Genomic DNA, 20,750 nt, shown 5'->3' on the forward strand with positions numbered 1-20,750 from the left:
GTGCACATTGAAATCACGTGGGAGCTTTAAAAATCTTGATGTCTGGGTTCCACTCTAAGAGATTCTGGAAGTTCTGTCCTGAGCATCAGTATTTTTCAGTGATTCTAGTGTACAGCTTGGCTCTAGTGTAGAGCCAGGGTTGAATGCACAGTTAGAAGAGCCTGGAAACTATAGGCAGGACACATGTTCAGTTACCAGAAAGCAAGCCATCCACTGCCATTTCCATTCCTCCGTCCCTGATGCCAACCTAAAATACTATAGACCATCCCCCAAACCCCAGGGACATTTGTCAGGCTGCCTGTGCTTTCCTCAAACTCAGTTTTAGTGAGTTGAACCATCAGTGAGAACACACCCCTAAAAGAGGCTACATGGCTTAAGGGCAAGAAGAGTCATGGTCTCAATCATGGGACATCTTCCAGAAAAAACCCTGTTTGGTAGCCTCCCCGTCTTGACTGCTCCCCACCATTTCCCTCCTTTACTAGAGAACCCTTCTGCCCTCTTCCCCACCCCTATCCCCTATAAAAATGAATTTTTACCTCGTGGTACAAACCCTCGGAGCGAGCCTTGTCGATTTTTTCCAGTGTATCCTTGGAGAATTGTATCATCTCCTTCACCGCCTCCTGAGAGGGCTGGGAAAGGAAGGGACACTGAGTTGGAGGCCCCTTCGTGAGACAACCCACTGCATCTCTGAACAGCCAACATTTTTTTTAATTGGAGTATAACTGCTTTACAATGTTGTGTTAGTTTCTGCTGTTCAACGAAGTGAATCAGCCATAACTGTACACATATCCCCCTTCCTCTGGGACCTCCCTCGCACCCATCCCCCCATCCCAGAGAACCGAAGTCAACTCCCTGTGCTATAGAGGAGGCTTCCACTGGTTCTCTTTTTATATATGGCAGAGTATATATGTCAATCTCCCAATTTGTCCCACCCTCCCATTCCCCTCCTCTCACCATGTCTACATTTTAGTTCTCTATGTCAGCGTCTCATTCCTGCCCTGCAAATAGTTGCTCTTGTTGACATTTACTGTAGTATGAGATTAATGCCTTCCTCCTTGTGAAAGCTTCGTTTCTGTAAATGCTGCTCAGGATCCCTAAGGTTTTTCCAACTCCCTCATTATGCTTCTGATGCACATTGCATTTTCCATTGACCAAGTCCCAGAGCCTTGCTGCTGGGTCATGTTCCCCAGCCCAGCTCGTGCCTGGGTTTATAGACCCCAATGAAGAATCTGACATCAATCCCTGTTGTGTTTTCCCTGGCATTTTGGATTCTTATTGTATTCTATCCCTCAAAATGTTTGCCATTCTTCCTCTTGACTTCAAATCAACCACATATTCTATAGGTATGACCTTGAATTTTTGTTTTCACCCAAATACTGGCCAGCACAGGTCTGAGGACAGAGGCTGAGGGTTTGACAAAAAAAAAAATCATACTCCAGTTTGCCACTGAAGCTCATTAAACAGGGCCCTGTGGCTATGGGCTGTCAACCCTTTCGTGTGTCTCTGCATCCAGCTCATAGTTCCTAGGATGATCAAAATGATATCATGGAATGTCCTTGGTGATCTGGTGGTTAAGAATCCACCTTACAAAGCAGGGACACAGGTTCGATCCCTGGTCAGGGAAATAAGATCCCACATGCCCAGGAGCAACCAAATCTGCATGACGCAACTAGTGAGACACGAGTGCCACAACTACAGTCAGTGCACTGCAACAAAAGGCCCGGGGTGCCTCAGTGAAGACCTGACACAACAAAGTAAATAAATGCATGATTTTAAAAAAACGGCTATCATGAAGAACTTGTTAGCTGTGAAATCTAGACCAGTTAGGCTTCCTGTGTTTGCCTAAGCAGTCTAGCAATCTTAAAAAACAAAAATGAGGTTTTGATATCAGAGATTTTGATATTTGAATATTTGATATTTGATGTAATTAAGAAGCCAGTTCCCATGAAAGCATAATTTTGAAGAAAAAGTGCCAGATTTCCCAAAGACCAAAGAAAGTTTGCCTGCAATGCTTACCAATATCAGAAGCTCTTTTCTGGGGGGAAAAAAAAATAGTTTTTTTGCTTAGGCAAGCCTGATATAATTTTTTCCAAAATAAAAATATCTTTACTATTTATACTGATTGTAAAACTAATATATGCAAACTGTAAAAAAATAAATAAAACATATGAAAAAATATGGAGGAAAAAAAGCGGAAATCTCCAGAACTCACCCAAAGATGGACACAGTATGTTGAGGAGTATTTTCTAATACATATACACAGGAATAATATTTTAAATATTTAACAACTAGTATAGGGAAAGCACTGACAGATCAAAGGCACAGACACATCAATAGTATGTCTACATGACCATATCAGCTTACACTGGCTGAACTTCGGTCCTGCATATTCACACATGCGTGAGTGTGTCTATGTCAATATCATCATATTTTTCTAACTGATATAGTAACATATTTCTCTCTATTGCCTGTTTTTTTTTTCACTCATTATAGTCAAGGCTATGGTTTTTCCAGTAGTCACGTATGGATGTTAGAGTTGGACCATAAAGAAGGCTGAATGCCGAAGAATTGATGCTTTTGAACTGTGGTGCTGAAGAAGACTCTTGAGAGTCCCTTGGAATGCAAGGAGATCAAACCAGTCAATCCTAAAGGAAATCAGTCCTGAATAGTCATTGGAAGGACTGATGCCAAAACTGAAGCTCCAGTACTTTGGCCATCTGATGCAGAGAGCCGACTCATTGGAAAAGACCCCGGTGCTGGGAAATATTGAAGCAAAAGAAGAGGGTGGCAGAGGATGAGATGGTTGGATAGCATTATTGACTCCATGGGCAGGAATCTGAGCAAACTCAGGGAGACAGTGAAGGACAGGGGGGCCTGGAATGCTGCAGTTCATGGGTTTGCACAGAGTTGGACACGACTTAGTGACTGAACAGTAGATATTTCCCCATATAAATATGAAAGCAAAACTACCAGGCATTTTAAAGAATTTTACAGACGTTATCCTGCTGCCCACATGAAGAGCTCATTCATTCTGTATTCCAAGCATAACAGTCTGGAGGGAAAGGCGCATGAGAAGAATTTTCTAAGGAAAATGGTCTGCTGCTGCTGCTGCTAAGTTGCTTCAGTCGTGTCCGACTCTGTGTGACCCCATAGACGGCAGCCCACCAGGCTCCCCCGTCCCTGGGATTCTCCAGGCAAGAACACTGGAGTGGGGTGCCATTATGGTCTATCCCAGCCAAAAAAGCCCAGAACTGCTTTCTAAAAAAAAAAAATCGATATTGCCTTTTTAATAACTAGAATTTTTTACTGTATGAAGCTAGACTAATTTATTTAATCAGATCTCCAAGTATCCAATTTTTTTTTTACCATAGGGAATTGGGGTCAACAGCTCTGTTTAGATGTTCTGCTTAAATTGTTTTGTGGAGTCACCTTCCCTGAACTATCAAAAACTAAGAGAATGGGCATCTGTTCCCTTAAAAACAACCCTCCTCCATAAATGGAGATCAGGGTCTTCTCTCAGGCACCCCGCTGCCTTGAGCCAGCTCTGCTGTGTTCACCTTGCAGTAGGAGAGCTGCCAACCAAGAAAAGCTTGCTTCAACATCAGGATCACTTAAAGAAGTGGGATTATGTTTCTTTTTCTCCCCTCCCCTCCACTTACTTTGACTTCTGCAGAATTCTTCATTATCCCTACAATTCTAACTACCTTCATTTCCATATCCTTCTGAAAAGTGAAAATGTCAGTCACTTAGTCATGACTGACTCTTTGTGACTCCATAGACTGTAGTAGTTTGCCAGGCTCCTCTGTCCACAGAATTCTCCAGGCAAAAATATCGAAGTGGGTTGCCATTCCTTTCTCCAAGGGATCTTCCCAACCCAGGGATAGAACTCAGGCCTGCTGCATTGCAGGAAGATTGTTTATTGTCTGAGCTACCAGGGAAGCCTGGGCTTCCCCACGATTCTGTGTTTGTTTCTGTACTTGCCTCACAGCCTGACAATTGATGCATACGTCAGTGCTCTGCCTTCTACTGGGTCTCACTCCTGGGTTAACCTTCACCTTGACCTTTGATTTGGCTGAGATTTCTGGCTGCCTTCCTGCTTGACGACCCAAATGTTGACTTCCCACCTGAGTGTTACTCAGCCCCGTTAGTTAACTGGTCATGTCTTGGTCCCAGACCACATCATTTCAGTGTGTGTCTGCTTCCCTACGGAGAAGGCAATGGCAACCCTCTCCAGTACTATTGCCTGGAAAATCCCATGGACGGAGGAGCCTGGTGGGCTGCAGTCCATGAGGTAGCTAAGGGTCGGACACGACTGAGCGACTTCCTTTTCACTTTTCACTTTCATGCATTGGAGAAGGAAATGGCAACCCACTCCAGTGTTCTTGCCTGGAGAATCCCAGGGATGGGGGAGCCTGGTGGGCTGCCGTCTATGGGGTTGCACAGAGAAGCGACTTAGCAGCAGCAGCTGCTTCCCTAAGCCCGTCTGAATCAGCAGTGAGAGGAGTCCAAGTCTTGCCTATTGTGCAGAGTCCTGTAAGCAGGGTCCAGAGGTGTATCGTATCATCCATCCATCAAACCTACATCTTCAGTTTCACCTATCATTTGTTGCCCAAGTGTTGGCTCATAAAATCCCATCTAGTTGGTGACTACTAGTCTCCAAGTTACTGTAAGTTCCATCATATTGAAAATTCTTAGTGAATCTTCTCAAGTAATCAATAACTTGCAGGATAGACTCAGAGAATAACAAGCCGTTAGATGTTAAGAAAAATGGTACTGACGAACCTATCTGCAGGGCAGGAATAGAGACGCAGACATAGAAAACAGAGCTTGGACATAGAGGGGGCAGGACAGGGTGGCACGAATGGAGAGAGTAGCAATGAAATATATATATTAACATATGGAAAATAGATAGCTAATGGGAAGTTGCTGTATAGTACAGGGAGGTCAACACGGTGCTCTGTGACAACCTAGAGGGGTAGGATGGGGAGATGGGGGGAGATTCAAGAGGGAGGGACATCTGTATACTTATGGCTGATTCACATTGTTGTATGGCAGAAGCCATCATAATGTCATAAAGCAATTATCCTCCAATTAAAAACAAATTTAAAAAAAAGTGCATCTCTTATAGAAAGCATTTTTTAAAAAAATCTTCTTCAATTTGATGCTGTAAGAAAAAGTGCTACTTTAAGCTCTTGAAGTGAGTTAAATTTTTTCAAGGAGGCAACTGCCAAGGTTCTCAAAACAACCTGGCTGAAAGGCTGTTAACTGACCCATGCAACATGTGATAAAGCTATTCTGAGAAGGGAAATGGGCTGTTCCACTTGGCTCTCTTTTCAGAGTAAAGGCAGGAAAACTTGATCTGCAGATAGGATTTAAGGAACCCCACAGAGAGAGGTTCCACTCTCCTGGAGCACCAAGATTAATAGAAAATAGGGAGGAAGAGAAAGGAGTCAGAGGAGAAGAGGGAGGAGCTAGGGGGTGGGCACCAGAGGAGGAACCAAAAGAAGAGGAGGGGAGGGAAACAGGGACAGTGGCTCCCCAAACTTGAAAAACTGAAACATTCCTATTGTGAAAACCATAGGTGAAGGCTGGAGAAAGAGGGAAAAAAATAAAAAATTTAAAAAACAGCAACTTAAACAAGGAGAGTACAAAGCTACAACTGAGGGAAACTGGTGTTATTTTCTATTTTAAAAATATTTGGTTTTTATTTTTATCCAGCTCTATATGTATATATTACATTATATATATAACTTTTATATATATATAAATGAGTCAGAAACAATTTGATGCCAACTGAAGGTCTGAAGTTGAGTCACAAAGGCTGGTGTACAGAGAGGAGCTTATCAGGCTGTGATAAAGCATATTTAAATAAATAAAAGCAATTGTGATGACATCATAGAAAAGCCTGAAGGAACTGTTAATAAGATAGTCCAATGCCCCACTTCACAGATGAGGAAACTGAAATCCACAAGGAAGAAACTTGCCCAAGCTTAGACATTCAGGGTCACAGCCAGAATGAGAACACAGGCCTCCTAATTTTTTTCTCCAGTGTCCTTTCCACTACAATATTGGGGGGGGGGTGAAAGTGTTAGTCACTCAGTCGTGTCTGACTCTGTGACCCCATGGTCTGCAGCCTGCCAGGCTCCTCTGTCCATGGAATTCTCCAGGCAAGAATACTGGAGTGGGTAGCCATTCGGCAATGGCAATCCACTCCAGTACTCTTGCCTGGAAAATCCGATGGATGGAGGAGCCTGGTAGGCTGTAGTCCATGGGGTCACTAGGAGTTGGACATGACTGAGCGACTTCATTTTCACTTTTCACTTTCATGCATTGGAGAAGGAAATGGCAACCCACTCCAGTGTTCTTGCCTGGAGAATTCCAGGGACGGGGGAGCCTGGTGGGCTGCCATCTATGGGGTCGCACAGAGTCGGACACGACTGAAGTGACTTAGCAGCAGCAGCAGCCATTCCCTTCTCCAGTCTGCTATATTATAATAGCCTTTTATTATGTCTTCAAATGCACTTGTTTTTAAAAAATTATACTCAAAATTTTTTTTTCTGCTCACTTGTTTTGGTTAAGTCATTGTTATTCCTTTATTTTAATAGAGAAACCAAATTCATGTCTGACTCTTTGCGACCCCATGGACTGTAGCCCACCAGGCTCCTCTATCCATGGAATTCTCCAGGCAAGAATACTGGAGTGGGTTGCCATTCCCTTCTCCAGGGATCTTTCCAACCCAGGGATCGAACCCAAGTTTCCCACATTGTAGGCGGATTCTTTACTGTCTGAGCCACCAGGAAAACCCGTTATTTCTTTATTTTTGATATAAAAATAATAAAAAGCTTTTGCTTTGAATCCAGGTCAGTTCAAGCAGAAATCATTGATGTTTTGTATCAAGAGAGATGTCAGCTCTTCAATTCAGATTGGAAGATGTGGGCATATGGTCACCATCTGGTAGCAGCTTATCTAAAGTGAAGGGGCAGGAACTAACAGCCACACATCACCTACTTAACTATTGGTATTGCTAGGTAAATATCAAAAAATTCGAAAGCTTGTATGGGAGGGGAGTTTGGAGGAGAACGGATACATACATGTATATGTATAGCTGGGTTGCCCTGCTGTGCACCTGAAACTAACACAACATTGCTAATTGGCTATACTCCCATAAAAAATAGATTAAATGGAAAAAAGAAAAAACAACATATCTGATTTCAGAATCTTAAAATGTAACTATAGATTTTTGGGTGTGTATGAGGATATTCTCCTAAAAATGTATAAAATATACAAAAATATTAAAATCTACATGTACAGTATATTATATGAGCATGCTGCTGCTGCTAAGTCGCTTCAGTAGTGTCCGGCTCTGTGCGACCCCAGAGATGGCAGCCCACTAGGCTCCCCTGTCCCTGGGATTCTCCAGACAAGAACAGTGGAGTGGGTTGGCATTTCCTTCTCCAATGCATGAAAGTGAAAGTGAAGTCGCTCAGTCGTGTCCGACCCTCAGTGACCCCATGGACTGCAGCCTTCCAGGCTCCTCTGTCCATGGGATTTTCCAGGCAAGAGTACTGGAGTGGGGTGCCATTGCCTTCTCCGTTATATGAGCATAGATGCATCCTTTCAGGATAAGTAAATGGGAAATTAATTAATTAGTACTAATGAACTCAAAGAGGCTTCCCAGGTGACACTAGTGGTAAAGAGTCAGCCTGCCAATACAGAAGACATAAAGAGACACAGGTTTGATCCTTGGGTTGCGGAGACTCCCTAAAGGAGGGCATGGCAACCTACTCCAGTATTCTTGCCTGGGAAATCCCATGGACAGTGGAGCCTGGCAGGCTACCGTTCACAGAGTCACAGAGTCAGACACAACTGAAGCAACTTAGCACGCATGCAAGAATGCAAAATAAATTAGATAAGAAACAGATATTCCATGACATAAGTAATTTAGTTTCTTATCTAATTTATTTTGAGTTCATTTGTACTAATTAATTTATAATTAAACTAATACCTTAACTTGCTTTCTATAAAAAGAAACTTCAAAAGATTCAAAGAAATAACTACAGTTATTTCATTTAATTTCAGAAGGGAGAAAAGAAGGTCTTGTGCCTTAAAAATTAGGTAGTGGTAGAAGCAAGTTATGAAAAAATTACTCAGGTCCAGGCAGCAGATGGGAAGGCTGGCTGGCTTGCAGATAAGATACACATTAACCTGCAGGTTCTGAAAGGTCAGGGTAAGGGTGGACACAGTAGCTTATTCCTTTCTGTACCTCCTGTGGTACTGAGCTCAGTGCCCCATACATACAAGCCAATACACATTACCTGGAATATAGAACCTTTGATTCTATGAAAACTGGGTGGTTCCTATAAAGAACACATTCCTGGGACTTCCCTGGTGGTGCAGTGGATAAGAGTTTGCCTGCCAATGTAGGGGACATGGGTTCAATCCCTGGTCTTGGAAGATTCCACATGCCACTGAGCAACTAAGCCTGTGCGCCACAACTACTGAGTCTGCGTGCTGCAACTACTGACACCCGAGTGCCCTAGAGCCAGTGCACTGCAATGGAGAGTAGCCCTCACTCACCGCAACTCAACGAGAGAAAGCCCACATGCAGCAATGAAGGCCCAGCATAATAAAAAATAAGTTAATAAATTAACGATTTTTTAAAAAGAACACATTCCTGAGTGTTTTGTATCCTGCCCTGTATCGAGACTGACTTCTGCTTGCACACACAGGTGGGTACGTGTATCTGTGTGAGTGCGTGTGTCACCTCTAATTTTAATGATTAAATAAATTTAATTTTAATTTGCATACAGTGTTACATTCCCCTCCCAAGTTCAAGCCATATGTTTCAGTTCTAACCCCTAGTACCTCAAAACGTGACCTTTTTTAGAAATAGGGTCAGTGCAGGTGTAATTAAGATGGGGTCATAATTAAGGGTGGCCCCTTCATCCAATGGCACTGGTGTTCTCATAAACAGAATGCCAGGTAAAGAGAAAGGTACACGCATGAGGGGAAGACCATGGAAAGAGGCCCAGGGCCATCTGCTATCTAAGGAAAGAGGCCTAGAGCAGATACTCCCTTCATAGCCCTCAATAGGAACCAGTCCAGCCAAGACCTTGATTTCAAATTTTAGCCTCCAGAAACAATACATTTCTATTGTAAGTCACCCTGTATGGGGTCCTGGGTGTTATGGCAGCCCTAGGAAACAAATTCATATGTCAATGTTTGGCCCCTTAACTCTTTTCCGTTAAGAAATAGAGCTCAGACTTCCCTGGTGGCACAGTCGATAAGAATCCACCTGCCAATGCAGGGGACTAGGGTTTGATCCCCGGTCCAAGAAGATTCCACATGCCACACAGCAGCTAAAGCCCATGTGCCACAACTACTAAGCCTGCACTCTAGAGTGCACAAGCCACAACTACCGAGCCTGTGTGCCACAACTACAGAAGCATCTCGAGCACGTGCTCTGCAACGAGAGAAGCCACCATGACGAGAAGCCTGAGCACTGCAACGAAGGGTTGCCCTGCTCACCACAGCCACAGAATGCCTGTGCGCTGCAAGGAAGACCCAGCCCAACCAAATACCAATAAATAAATGCTTCCAAAAACAGAGATAGAGCTCAGCTAATCACAACAGCTAAGATGCAGAAACAACCTAAATGTCCATCAACAGACAAATGAATAAAGCAGATGTGGTGTCTATACACAACGAAATATTACTCAGAGATTCTAAAAGCCACGTGCAGCTCCATGGATGGACCTAGAGATTATCATACTAAGTGAAGTAAGCCAGAAAGAGAAAGACAAACACTATAGGGTACCTCTTGCATGTGGAATCTAAAATATGAGACGAATGAACTTGTCTACAAAATAGAAACAGACTCACAGACACAGAGAAGAGAGTTATGGTTGCCAAGGGGGCGGGGAGGGAAGGATTGGGAGTTTGAGGCTGGCAGATGCAAACTATTGTTTATAGAATGAATAAACAACAAAGCCCTCCTACATAGCACAGGAAACTATATTCAGTATCCTATGATAAACCATAATGGGAAAAAACATGAAAAAGAATTATGTGTGTGTATATACAGGCTTCCCAGGTGGCACCAGCAGTAAAGAACCTGCCTGCCAATCCAGGAGACATAAGAGACACAGGTTCTATCCCTGGATCGGGAAGATCCCCTAGAGGAGGGCATGGCAACCCACTCCAGTACTCTTGCCTGTAAAATGCTATGGACAGAGAAGTTTGGCAGGCAGCAGTCCAGAGGGTCACACAGAGTTGGACACGACTGAAGCGACTTAGCACGCGCACACACACATGTATAACTGAATCATTTTGCTGTATACCAGAGACTAACACAACACTATAAATCAATTCTACTTCAATTAAAAAATAATAAATGAAAAAAAAGAAATAGAGCTCCTTTCATATTTGTACATAAAGATATACCTCATCAGTTTTAGTGACTTTGAGGTATTGCCTTAACTTAAATATTTCCCTATTGGTGGTTATTTAGGTATTATTCAATATTTTGTTGTTCCCAACAATGCCACAGTGTCCTATCTCTTTATACATATACCCATGCATTATGCAAGTATATCTGCAGGGTAATTCTTAGAACAGCTTGGCCAAAGGGTAAAAAATATTATCTATTAAAAATGAAAATAAGTTAGTGGCCAAAAAAAATTGTCTAGAATAGCCTGGGGATGAGAGAAATGAGTGGGGGAGAGTAGCACTGATGCCGTAAGTAATTGAGTGGGTCCCACCCTCTGAACCTAGAAGTCAGTTTTGTTTGTAGCTTTGCTCTAACCAGAGACAAGTGTCTGCCAACACACAGGGTGCAGTGTATGTGTGCGTGCTCAGTCACTTCAGTCGTGTCCGACTCTTTGCCACCCTATGGACTACGGTCCCCCAGGCTCCTCTCTCCAGGGGGTTCTCCAGGCAAGACTACTGGAGTGGGTTCTTCCCAACCCAGGGATCAAACCCGAGTCCCTTATGTCTCTTGCTTTGGCGGGTGCATTCGTTACACTAGTGCAACCTGGGAAGCCCAATAGGATACAGAAGTTAAGTTAATTCACAAGTATATTTGTGTCTTCAAATGCACTGATGGATTGTGCATTATACAGAAGTACTGAGTTAGTTTCTCCAAGGAGTCTGGCACCTGGTTAAAAACTTATATGTGCTTTTTCAGATCTGACTATAAGCTGTACCTGGCAGGCCACACAGATAGGAGGGAAAGCTACCCTCCCCGTGAAAGACTTGGTGCAAGACCAGTACACCGCAGTCTCTGAAGCGAGGTGCAGCCAAGGGCTCAGGCCCATCCTGGCAGGTCACACTCTTCACATACGGGCATTCCTGACCCAGGTGCCTTCATTTTTAAGTCTCTCTCTCTCTCTCTTTTTAATTGAAGTATAGTTGATTAACTGAGGTCTTGAGGTCTTCTTCAGGAGCCTCTACTTACGGCCTGCTTATTGTAAAAGTGGAGTTGGGGGGGATTTTCTTTTCTTTTTTAGTGTTTTCTTGGCTGCACAACATAGCATGTAGGATCTTAGCTCCCGGACTGAGGATGGAACCCATACCCCATGCACTGGAAGCATGGAGTCTTAACCACTGGATCACCATGCTTTTCCACTCCTAACTCTTCCCCCACCTCCCACCCCCTCACTCACATGCCTCAGGGTCCATAAAACTGCCGAGCCTTCAGTTCTGAGTCCCTCAACAGTGAGCCAACCCTGACATCTGTGCTGATCTACCTGACCCTCCACCTGCGTGCCTTCCCATGGGGGGAAAATTGGCTGGGGGAATCGGCGCCCACTCCAGTCTCAGCCTCATGCTTTACCATTATAGGAAGCTATTAAAGGCTTGCTGCTTTAATTGGCTCTTCTGACACCTAGCAGCCTAGCTCTCGCAATTCAGCAAGCGCCTGACCTCCTCATTGATAAGACTTTCAATGCTCAGTGGTCTCACCATTAATGAGGAAAGAGCTACTCAGGAGGTAAACGTTTTAGCCAATCTAAATATCACCTAGTCTGCACATTGCCCATTTCCATAAGACTAGGAACATATTTGTGATAATCTGACAACAAATCTCTTTGCCCATCTAGTCTCTCTATGAGAAACTCTCTGCATCACTTAATGTGCAAGGGGGCAAGAAGAGGAACTTAAATTTACTAAGTGTCTACTCTCTATGCCATTTCCTTTACATAGATCATCCTATTTAATCCTCATAACAGCCCCTCACAGTGGATGTCATGTTCCTATTTTACAACTGAGAAAACAGAGTTACTTCCCCAAACTCAAAAACTTGGCAAGCAGTGGCACCAAGACACCAGCTAGGACCCATCTGTGATGCTCTGTCCACCAATCGGCAAGGCAAGGGCACCTTGGTTAGCTGGGGAATCCACCCTTGGCCAGCTCTTGAGAAAGATGCTCAAAAGCACCCTAGTAGTGGGGCTGCATGTACCTTCGGGTCGTCTTTCACCCCCAGGAAGAGGTCGTCCTTCAGCCCCTTCTGGCAATGCTCACATGTGCAGTCAAAGTAGTACTGTCTCTTCAGCTGCTTCTTGCGTTCTTCACTGACATTAAGGAAGTCGATGTAGGACACCGTCAGCTCCTCTCCTTCTGAGATTTTGCCCAGGGCTCGGAGCTCAATTCTGGACCAAGGTAAAGGAGAAGAGTCAATCAAATCCAGGGTAGGATATATGCTCTTCAAGGTTTCAAGGAGTTGAACCTCAAAAACAACTTCCACTAACGGTCTGAGAAAACATTTCTCCAAAAGGGGGAATTGTGACATAAAGGACAGTTTTCTGAATAGGTCTGCTCTGCTTGTCATAACGATCAAATCTGCTCCATTCAGTCTGTTGCTCTGAAATCAGCTCAAATGGACTCCCAGTAGAGAGCTGGGCTTGGTCATAAAAGCATATGAAGCTTCCATGTCTGCAATTATCCCTGTGCATTTAGCCACTGATTGTAACAAAGGAAGGGAGAAATAATAAGGTACAAACTTCAAACAAGAGAAGACTTAATAGCCATGTCTGGTTAGCCAGGGATTGCGTCTCTCAGAAACACACATATGCAGTTACCCACAATCTTAGCCCATTTTGTGTCTAATTATAAGCCCTGGCCTATCTAAACTTTTGGCCCAATGGTTCAAGCCAACATTAAATGGGGAGAGTTATGCTTGGAGATCTCTGAAGGCAACTAAAGGCTGGCTCTTTAGTAGCCCACTGCATTTTTCACTTTTTTGTTTACTTGGGGACATAGATTTGGGGTTGAAGTTGGGTTAGAGAGAGCAGATGACATTTCAGCCACCTTCCAGCCTAGACCTGAGCCTCCAGTTACCTACAGCACTACACACGTCACCAGGTAATAGAGACAGAATGTGCTGAAGACAAAAGGCCGCTGCACAACTGACGCCCAGCTAAGCCAAACCAGCAGAGACCAGCCCGTGGGCCTCTCAGCCATGCATCTTCTACCCACAAGGCCAGAAGCTATAGAAAGAGTAGTAAGCCCAGCAAACTGTGCTTCTGTATCTAAGCTGTGTTCCTGTAGCTCCCCAAGATCCTGGCACCTTCCTTCCCAGAGAGAACCCATCACCTAGAGAGTGAGTGGCAGAATGCGGAGGGCTAGGAAAGCATCTGCACAGAGGTCCACGGTCACTCCCTTCACCTCCCAAGAGGCTGAGTCAGATGCCACGTGAAAGGCAGGAGACGGTCTCAGCCAGAGGCAACCCCTTCCGCATGTTCTGAGGTGACAGCCCAGCAAGGAACAGCTGAATCACGGTGACGCGTGTGTCCAGGTATCTGAGATGACCACTTCTCTCACAGTGGGGTACACTGCCATGCCCAATAAATGTGATCATACACACACACACACACACACACACACACAATTTATATGGAGACCGGCAAAACTGTCATCTTTAGTCCCTTGTTCCCTTTCATCTCCACCCTAATTTTTGACTGTTACTGAAGGAGCAAAAAGCAAAAGGAGAGAAGGGCAAGATGACCTACTCACAGCTCTGCTTAGAAGCCTAATATGTCCCAGCTACAGGGGCACTGACCTCCTCATTTCACAGATGAGGATTCTGATACCCAGAGAGGTGAAGTAACTTCCCTGAAGGTCCCACAGCACTTTGGCAACGGGGCCAAGACTTTGAACTCAAGAGCTTTATTATATCATACTGGCCATTAATTCATAGTTGGCCCAGAAGCCATAAAGAGAATACATGAATAAATACTTACCGAAAACATCACAATTACAGATACCATCTTTAGAACTAGTCTGAGTGAGAAATTGGAGGTCGTGAACAAACACACAGTCCTTTAGTAGGTCAGTAATATCAACAGTCCTCATTTCATGGTAAACAGGGTTTAGAGGAATCATGTGTGTTTTTCTAAGAAGACGTGGACCGGAAGGGACTGGCATACTGGGGTTGGAGGAGAGAAAGAAATGAGGAGTAAAAGAGAAGGAAGAAAGGGAGCAGAAGCAAGCACAGCACAGAAGGCAGTGGTGGGTGAGGAACAAGATGATTAACACAGATGCATTAAACATACAGCATTCAGCAAAAATGAGATTTGGGGGAGCAGACAGGCATTACAGACAGACAGCAACCAAGGGGTCTCAGGAAGGGGCAGTCCCAGCAAATCAGGCAAGTGAGGGAGATGGGTCAGAGGAACAGGGAGGTTTTCAAAGACTGACCCACCTCATCTGGGTGTGAAACATGGATTTCACTGCCTCATGACTGAAAAACAAAACAGATACCCAAGTGGAAATCATTACCATCGGCTCATCCCGTACAGCTAGCAACAGTGCACAGCATTCCAGGTTATGCCATCAAAGCTTTGGCCAGCATGACCACCTCTCTCCCAACTCCTTCCAGCTGAGCTCCCTTGCCAAGATGTAGCCTGGTATAATGGAAAGTACATTTGATATGGAATGAGAGATTCTGGGTTCAAAAGGACTCAGCCTTGGACAAGTTACTTCCTTTCCCTGGGCCTTGGTAAGCTGGCAACAAGACTGTCATAAGACAATGAATTGAAAAGTAGAGGGCTACCATATTTTTCCACAGCAGGGCAAAAAAAAAAGCACATATGAACCATTCATGAAAGATGCTCCTGGTTGTCCAGTCAAGTTTGAATGCCAAATCATGGGCAAATTGGGCTTGGAGTAGCCCTTCAGAGCCTTAGGGTCTTCTGAGTGGTTCACCAATAGGGCTTCAACTTCAAATCACCAGCTGCATTGCCACCAAGAAGCAGAATCAAACAATCCTTGGATGGTTTACTATGGCTAATTTCTCTTTAAATTGAAAATTGAGGGTAAGAGGAGAAGGGAGCGACAGAGAATGAGATAGTTGGATGGCATCATTGACTCAATGGACATGAGTTTGAGCAAACTCCAGGAGATAGCAAAGGACAGGGAAACCTAGCGTGCTGCAGTCCATGGTTTCACAAAGAGCTGGACACGACTAAGCAACTGAACAACATCAATTTCTCTTTAATGAAATAAATATTCCTGCAGGTATTCTTCCATAAATAAGTCAGGTAGAGTGCTAAAAAACCATATGGGAAGCTACATATTATTATCCCTCTAAACAAGCATCTTGGGCGTAAGGGTGGCCTCTTTTGATGTCTGTCTTGGGAAGAGTTTGAATGTGTCTGGAGAACAGTCACACAGGTAGTATGCAAAAATTGCTGGGATTAGAATTGGACTCTTAACACCACAACCAGTATTCTTTCCACTATGGCAGGCACCTAGACTGTTACTGCAAAGTCACCTTCTCTCATACAACAGCCAAGAAGCTCGGGTACCATGTGCCTGCTCAAAATTAGTGGATGCTTCGAAGCCAGAGCGGACACCGGTGATGATCTGAAGAAAGGGCCCCCCAGGTTTCTGTGGTTGTGACAAGAAGGGCATTGGGTCACCACCACTTATGGGAGGGGTACCCAGAAAGACCAGTCCCACTTGTGAATTTGATCCTCTCTACCTACCAGGGTAACTCCAGACACCAGTCCTTCTGGGGAGGATTCCATGAAGTCCAGGCCAGGGACCCCAAGAGGTTTAGGAAGGGAAACACAAATATACTGGGAAAAGATTGTCATCTAGGTCCAAAATAAACTTTCCTGTCTTGAGTGACTTTCTCAAGTGCTCAAAAGCCTAATGTCATGCATGCCCTTGCTTTCAGAATTAGGAAGGAAAAGGGAAATCAGAGTCTAGGCTCCACTGGAGCATAAGCTTGTTTCTTGGCTGAGAACCAGAAACCATTATCTTTGGGGGGAAACCTGCTCATTGTTGATGGCTTATAGTCAACTTGCATCATCATAAGAGCTCGTCTCTAACAGTAAAAGAAATATTTCTTAGGCCTTATATCCCCGGGAGCTCAGACAGTAAAGGATCTGCCTACAATGCAGAAGACCCAGGTTCCATCCCTGGGTCAGGAAGATCCCCTGGAGAAAAGAATGGCTACCCACTCCAATATTCTTGCCTAAAGAATCTCATGGATAGAGAAGCCTGGTGAGCTACAGTCCATGAGGTCACAAAGAGTCAGACACCAACTGAGTGACTAACACTTTTCTTCACAACCCCAAAGCTCCCCCAGTCTGAACCATGGACAACCTGGGTTCATCATGTTTTCTGACTCTTCTCCATTTGCCCCCCCACCCCAAGTTCTACTCTCTGCCTTTCAGTCCCCTGATCTGTGCCTTCCAGGGGGCGAGGCTGACCTCTGAAGTTTTCATCACCAGATTCTTTGGCCGTCTGGCTTCTGGTTTAGCCAATGGAAGGAGATCAGAAGGTGGGAGGAGAGAGAAATTGGGGTATTTAGTCTCTTGGCTCCCTCTCTGCCTGACTGTGGTTCCAGCTGTGGCTGGTTTCTCTACAGGCACAGCTGAGCTGTTGGGCTGGGGGACAAAGGCCCCCCCTCCATGGCTACAGCTCTCATCAGCCACAGGAACAGCACTTCCTCCATCACCCCTCTAGCTCTAGAGGAGGTCATGATTTCATGTTGCAGCCCAGACCCTGGACACCTCACCATTCTTTTGTCAGTTTCTTCAGCTTTACCCACACTTCTATCAATTGCCCTTTTATTAAATTCTCTTGGGGTAACCCTTGAGTATGCCTTCTGATTTCTGCTGGAACTTGACTAACACATGCTCCTGACAGGTGCCTTCTCAGCCAATGATGCTTTGCAATGACCCCTAGATGGAAAATCTCAGGCATCAAGTTCAAAATTACATAGTAGTTAGAGGTTTATTTAACATATCTCAGCAACCTCAAGAAACATACAAAGACTCAGAAATCACTTTGCTACCTTCCTCATTACATTTGTCCTCTCTACACTTATTCTGGAATAAAATTTCAATTTTCTATCCAGATGAAATCCATGCTAGTTCAGGTCCAACAGTTTACTTTTGGTTTAAGTCAAACGTAGAGATGATACCCTACTGTCTCCCCGTCCCCAGCACACCAACCCAAGTTAAAGACATACTCACTTGCCATTGTTAAATATGACAGTGCAGTTGGGCCAACAGTCATGGTTCACCAGGGCCAGGTTGGGGAAGACGCCCACGCCTACAGCCTGCAGGCCTCGCTGGTCACTGAGTGTGAAACCATTGCAATTAATCTGCCCAGAAGAAAAGATGAGAGTCAGCTAACAGACCAGACTTGGTGCAGAACACTAACCAGCTGTTGAAAGTTTTTTAAAAATAGAAAACCTGGTCTCATTCTGGAAATGCTTAGAGAGTTTGGAAACAAAACAGTTAGTCTCCTGATCTCTATGTGATTCCAAATGACCCTCAAGATTAGTACCATGCGAGAGTCTCAATTAGCACCATTACCTTGAAAGTCTGGGGTAGCTGTATTCTTAAAAAGTCCAAGATGGGAATTCTCTTGTGGCACAGTGATTAAGACTCATTGCTTTCACTGCCATGGGCAGGGGTTCAGTCCCTGGTTAGGGATATAGGATCTCACAAGCTACACAGCAGTGCCAGAAAAAGCCCCAAACTTTCTCTTATGTTGCAGAGATTGTGTACAATAATAAAATAATATCTGGGACACTGGGATGGTTAATTTTATGTCAATTTGGCTGGGCTGTGGTGGCCAGATATTTGGTTAAACATGATTCCATATGTTTCTAAAAGGTGTTCTTTGGATGAGGTGAACATTTAAATTGGGAGGCTTAGAATAAAGGTGGTTAGCCTGCACAATGGAGGTGGGCCTCATATAATCAGTCGAAGACCTTCATAGCGCCAGACTGATTCCCCAAGTAAGAAGAAATTCTTTCAGCAGACTGCCTTTGTACTTGAAACACAATTCTCCTTTTTGGGTCTTCAGCCTGCTGGCCTAACCAGCAGCCCCTACAATCACAAGAGGCAGTTCATTAAATCTCTTTCTCACTAGCTCTCTCCCTTTCTACACACACACACCCTTCTGTTTCTCTGGAAAACTATTACAGAAGCACTGGCACATGGGGAGGACTCAGAGGTGCTGAGCACGATCATACTATTTTATTACAAGAATTCCCTCAGCCCACTCACCAGCACCCCAGAAGGCACTCAGCCTGCCAGATGGGAGACAAGTTCCCATAGCCCACAGCCTGAGTCTGCTGACCCACTGAGCTCCCATCCCCTCCTCCCTCATGACTTCAGGAGGCCTGGATTTGTGGCTCAAGACAGCGCCCTACTCTCCTCTCCCTGGGTCCCCATGATCAGCCCATTAGATCTGGAAAAAAGAAGAATCTTATTTCCAAAGTGCCTGGTCAGCAAGAAGAAATAGTGATTGGATCTTCATTTTCTTTTCTTTCAAGATGGGGTGGTGGTGGTGGTGGACCATGTTTAGTCTTTATTGAATTTATTACAATATTGCTTCTGTTGTTCTGGTTTTTTTGGCCATGAGGCATGTGGGGGTCTTAGCTCCCTGACCATGGATGGAACCCATGCCCCCTGCATTGAAAGACAAAGTCTCAAGCACTGGACCACCAGGGAAGTCCCCCTGGGTCTTCATTTTCAATGTGGAGTAGAGAAAGTATAGGAAATGCAGATGAACAAGAAAGTAAATCACCATCCAAACATGCGATGGGAGGTAAAGAGTAGTTTTCAGGTGGGATGTTGATTTCAGACCCCATAGGAATGACCTCATAGTAAAGCAAGACCAGTAAGAGAACTGAGTGAGAGCTCCTCATCTAAGGCCTCCTTCACCCTCCAGAGCTATTCTTGGCCTCCCCAGTCACACTTTCTCTTTTGATGCAGATCATTTTTAAAGTGTTTATTGAATTTGCTACAACATTGTCTGTTTTGTTTTGGGGTTTTTTGGTCATGTGTAATCTTAGCTCCACAACCAGGGATTGAACCTGCACCGCCTGCTTCGGAAGGGGAAGTATTGACCACTGGACCACGAGGGAAGTCCCTTCCTTTCCTCTCTGACCTGGCAGCGCTGGGGTCGCTGCCCACACCCCACCCCACCCCACCCCCACATTGAGCGAACTCTTACGCACCACACCGAAGATATGGGAGATATACTGCATGCCGAACTGCTGGCTCTGCGGCGGCCAGTACTGCAGGAACGTGTCCACGTCCAGCCGCAGCTCCTTCTGCTCCTCCTCCCCGAAGTGCTCCACGTGGTTCTGCAGGTCGTCCACGGAGACCAGGCACCCCTCAGTGAGCCCGCTACCTTCTCTCTCCACCCGCCACATGATGCGTGCCGCAAGCCTGTGCAGAAGGGTGGGGTGAGTGAGGCCTTGCTGCAATCATTCTTTCCACAACCACTTGCCGAGTGCCTCCTGCTGTCTGGCGCGGTGTCGGGCTCAAGGTAACAGTTCTGAACTAGATGGATGGAATTTCTTGTGTCGTGAAGCGTCTTAGAGTGGTGGTTGGTGGTTTAGTCACTAAGTCCTGTCTGACTCTTGCAATTCCGTGGACTGTAGCCCGCCAGACTCCTCTGTCCATGGGATTTCCCAGGAAAGAATACTGGAGTGGATTGCCATTTCCTTCTCCAGGGGATCTAACACAACTGCATTGAAGGTGGATTCTTTACTGACTGAGCTACTAGGGAAGCCCTCTTAGAGTTGGAGAGACCTAAGTTGAAAAGATAATCTAAACTACTGCTAAGTGCTGTGCCCAAAATCAAACAGGGTGACCTGAGCGGGAGGGGGAGGGGAAGCCAAGGTGCTCAGCGGAGGCTGGAGGAGGCACACGGGGCTGCTAGTGGAGTGAACAGGAGCCAGCTCTGTGCAGATGGGGAAAGAGCAGCGAATACAATGGCCCTAAAGAGAGAGAGAGAGAGCTTGGCATGATTAGAAGCAGCAAAGTGGGGACTTCCCTAGTGGTCCAGTGGTTAAGACTCTGAACTTCCACAACAGGGGACATGGGTTTAGTCCCTGGTTGGGGAGCTAAGATCCCACATGCTGCAGGGTCCAGTGAAAAGAATCAGGGGGAAAAAGAAACAGCAAGGTGCTGGGGCTAGGGAGCAAGGAGAAGAAAGCGAATAAAGGTGAAGACGGAAGCGGAAGCCATATTGTGTGGTCTGGGAAACCATAAGAGGGGTCTGGGGACAGAGTGAGGTCCAGTTACCTGTGTCTCTCCTGACCCTGCGGCTAACTGAGATGAGCACTGGAAAAGAAGTCTGATGACTCCACTTCTTACTGTGTGACTCTGGGCAAGTTGCTTGCCCTCTCTGAACCTCTCCAATGGCGAGTCAAGTGAGAGTAATACACATTCCCTGCCATGCTAACCTCCAGAGTGCTGGTTCTCATACTGCCCTCC

General features: G+C 45.2%; 1 protein-coding gene across 2 annotated transcripts in view; it reads right to left on the reverse strand.

Annotated features, from left to right (window-relative positions):
* The window catches only part of SMYD1 (SET and MYND domain containing 1), a 47,555-nt gene that overhangs the window by 10,755 nt on the left and 16,050 nt on the right, over window positions 1–20,750 (reverse strand). Inside the window, exons 3-7 of one of the 2 annotated variants that reach the window (XM_040224256.1) lie at window positions 19,484–19,697; window positions 17,484–17,614; window positions 14,699–14,737; window positions 12,458–12,647; window positions 537–629 (exon numbers count right to left, since the gene is read on the reverse strand). In XM_040224256.1, the coding sequence (XP_040080190.1) occupies window positions 537–629; window positions 12,458–12,647; window positions 14,699–14,737; window positions 17,484–17,614; window positions 19,484–19,697 (667 nt within the window). The remainder of the gene's footprint in view (window positions 1–536; window positions 630–12,457; window positions 12,648–14,698; window positions 14,738–17,483; window positions 17,615–19,483; window positions 19,698–20,750) is intronic. The other variant, XM_040224257.1, reaches the window with a different exon arrangement.

Source organism: Oryx dammah, unplaced genomic scaffold, assembly GCF_014754425.2.
Source record: "Oryx dammah isolate SB20612 unplaced genomic scaffold, SCBI_Odam_1.1 HiC_scaffold_25, whole genome shotgun sequence".
NCBI lineage: Eukaryota > Metazoa > Chordata > Mammalia > Artiodactyla > Bovidae > Oryx > Oryx dammah.